The sequence below is a fragment of the Crocuta crocuta genome, unplaced genomic scaffold (assembly GCF_008692635.1).
Source record: "Crocuta crocuta isolate KB4526 unplaced genomic scaffold, BGI_CrCroc_1.0 scaffold528, whole genome shotgun sequence".
In the NCBI taxonomy this organism is placed as follows: Eukaryota; Metazoa; Chordata; class Mammalia; order Carnivora; family Hyaenidae; genus Crocuta; species Crocuta crocuta.
In genome coordinates, this window is record NW_027530010.1 from 1,845,355 (window position 1) to 1,847,227 (window position 1,873).

The 1,873-nt window shown below is 63.4% G+C and overlaps 2 protein-coding genes across 2 annotated transcripts in view; one reads left to right on the top strand and one right to left on the bottom strand.

Moving 5' to 3' along the window:
- The window catches only part of RIT1 (Ras like without CAAX 1), a 245,244-nt gene that overhangs the window by 177,975 nt on the left and 65,396 nt on the right, over positions 1 to 1,873 (bottom strand). The gene's annotated exons all lie outside the window — the stretch shown is intronic.
- The window catches only part of LMNA (lamin A/C), a 15,871-nt gene that overhangs the window by 8,661 nt on the left and 5,337 nt on the right, over positions 1 to 1,873 (top strand). The window contains exon 2 of the mRNA XM_077764165.1: positions 1,641 to 1,797. Coding sequence (XP_077620291.1) covers positions 1,641 to 1,797 — 157 coding nt within the window. The remainder of the gene's footprint in view (positions 1 to 1,640; positions 1,798 to 1,873) is intronic.

Genomic DNA, 1,873 nt, shown 5'->3' on the forward strand with positions numbered 1-1,873 from the left:
AGCTTCGGAAAAGTTCTGAAGTCATGGAAAGTTGGGGCTGTGCTCCCAGCCAGGGGCTGGGCCGGATGGCAGCCAAAACCTGCGCTGGGTTTTGACTTTATTTTTAGCTTTTCTGGCTGAGCCGGAGGAGGGGAGGCATCCTCCTCCAGCTCTGGAAGGGCCTCTTCTCACGGGAGCCCGACACTGCTGCCTGTTCCGAGGCGTGGCCAGAGGCGTGGCCAGAGGCGTGGCCAGAGGCGTGGCCAGGCGTGGCCAGAGCGGCGAGGTTGTCTGGGAGTTTGAGGTCTCCCTCCAGGTCTTCTGGTCAGTCCACCTCCACCTCGCTGGGTGTCACTGTGTCCCCGTCCTGGCGGAGCCTGAGCTGGTGGCAAGAGAGTGCTGCCTGTCTGGGGCCCTCCCCGCAGAGCCGCCTCAAGGCTGACCTCTGCCACTGTACCGCGTCACTGTCACCCGTGTCACCGTCGCCGCTGGGTCCCTTGGAGCTTAGGGCCTTTGCAGAGGGAAAAAATGCTGGCACAGCCCCTCTGCTTCTTCCCAGGACAGAAATTTCCCCGCCCGTCCACGTTTGGTTTCCCTTGTTTCCCTTCTGCCACGTGGGCTCACGCTTGAGACTCAGGAGTTACTGATGGCAGCCAGGGCCCGGCCCGCTGGCTCTTTCCCTGGGTCCGCGCTTTCTCTCACCAGATGCTGGTGGGGTGATCGTAACATCTGGAAAGCTCTTGGGCTCCCCAGAGGTTTGGACCCCTCTGTTTCTCCAGTTCAGTATCTTTGGGGCCCAGAGAACGGAGGAAAGTGGGAGAGGCATCCCCTGCGTGTGTGCTTATTCGGCTACAGCTTTACCCACTTTGAGGAGGGGGGAGGTTCAAGGCTGGGGCCCAGATGGACCTGGAGGCCCAGAGGCCACCTCTGGAGCCAGAGGCTGAGGTTTGTGGCCGAAGGGTAGGCTTTAGCTTTCTCTGGAGCTCTGTAAGGCCCGGAGGGAGGGTGGCTGGACCCCCTCCCCGCCCCCCCCATGCAGCCTGGGTCTGGAAAGGGAGGGGCCGGTACCGAGCCTGGGTGTCCTCACCCCTGACTTTTAACCAGACTCTCCCTCTGCAGAGTCCCCGTGTGTAAAAGGGGCCAGGAGAGGTGACTGGTACCTTGGGGGCTCCGACTGAGAAGCTGTAGGGACGCCTGGCCCCCGGGACGGGGAGGCTGTCTGGCTGGGTCCCTGCGGGGAGAAGGCCTGGCTGAATGGAGGGGAGGTGGAGGCAGGGAGGGGGAGGTTAAGGCCCTGTGTGGGAAGGGGCAGGAGACAAAGGTAGCCCTGTCTCTCTGGGAAGGAACGGGAGGAGAGAGAGGGAAAGGCATTGATCTCACGGGATCGCGCTTTGCCCTTCGCCCCAGGCACGTTCCTGAGCACTGAGTCATGGGAAGGGTGGAGAAGCTGGAAGGGGGTTTTGGGGACCTTGGAGGAAGTGGGGGCCCAGCCCCAGAGGCGGGCAGATGCTAACAAGCCACAAGCAAGGACGCCCTCTCCTGGCAGTTTGAGGGACAGCCAAGCCAGGCCCTGGCTTCTGGAGGCGGCTTCTGGCTCTCCCTGGGGGACCTGGCTCTCTCTAGGGACTCTAACTAAGCCCTCTCTTCCCTTGCCTCTGTAGCAATACCAAGAAGGAGGGCGACTTGATGGCCGCCCAGGCCCGGCTCAAGGACCTGGAGGCCCTGCTCAACTCCAAGGAGGCCGCACTGAGCACGGCGCTCAGCGAGAAGCGCACCCTGGAGGGCGAGCTCCATGACCTGCGCGGTCAGGTGGCCAAGGTGAGGCTGCCCCCTGGGGCCCGCCGGGACCCCCCTCCCCCCAGAGAAGTGCAGGCTCCCCCTGCCCACCCTTTCT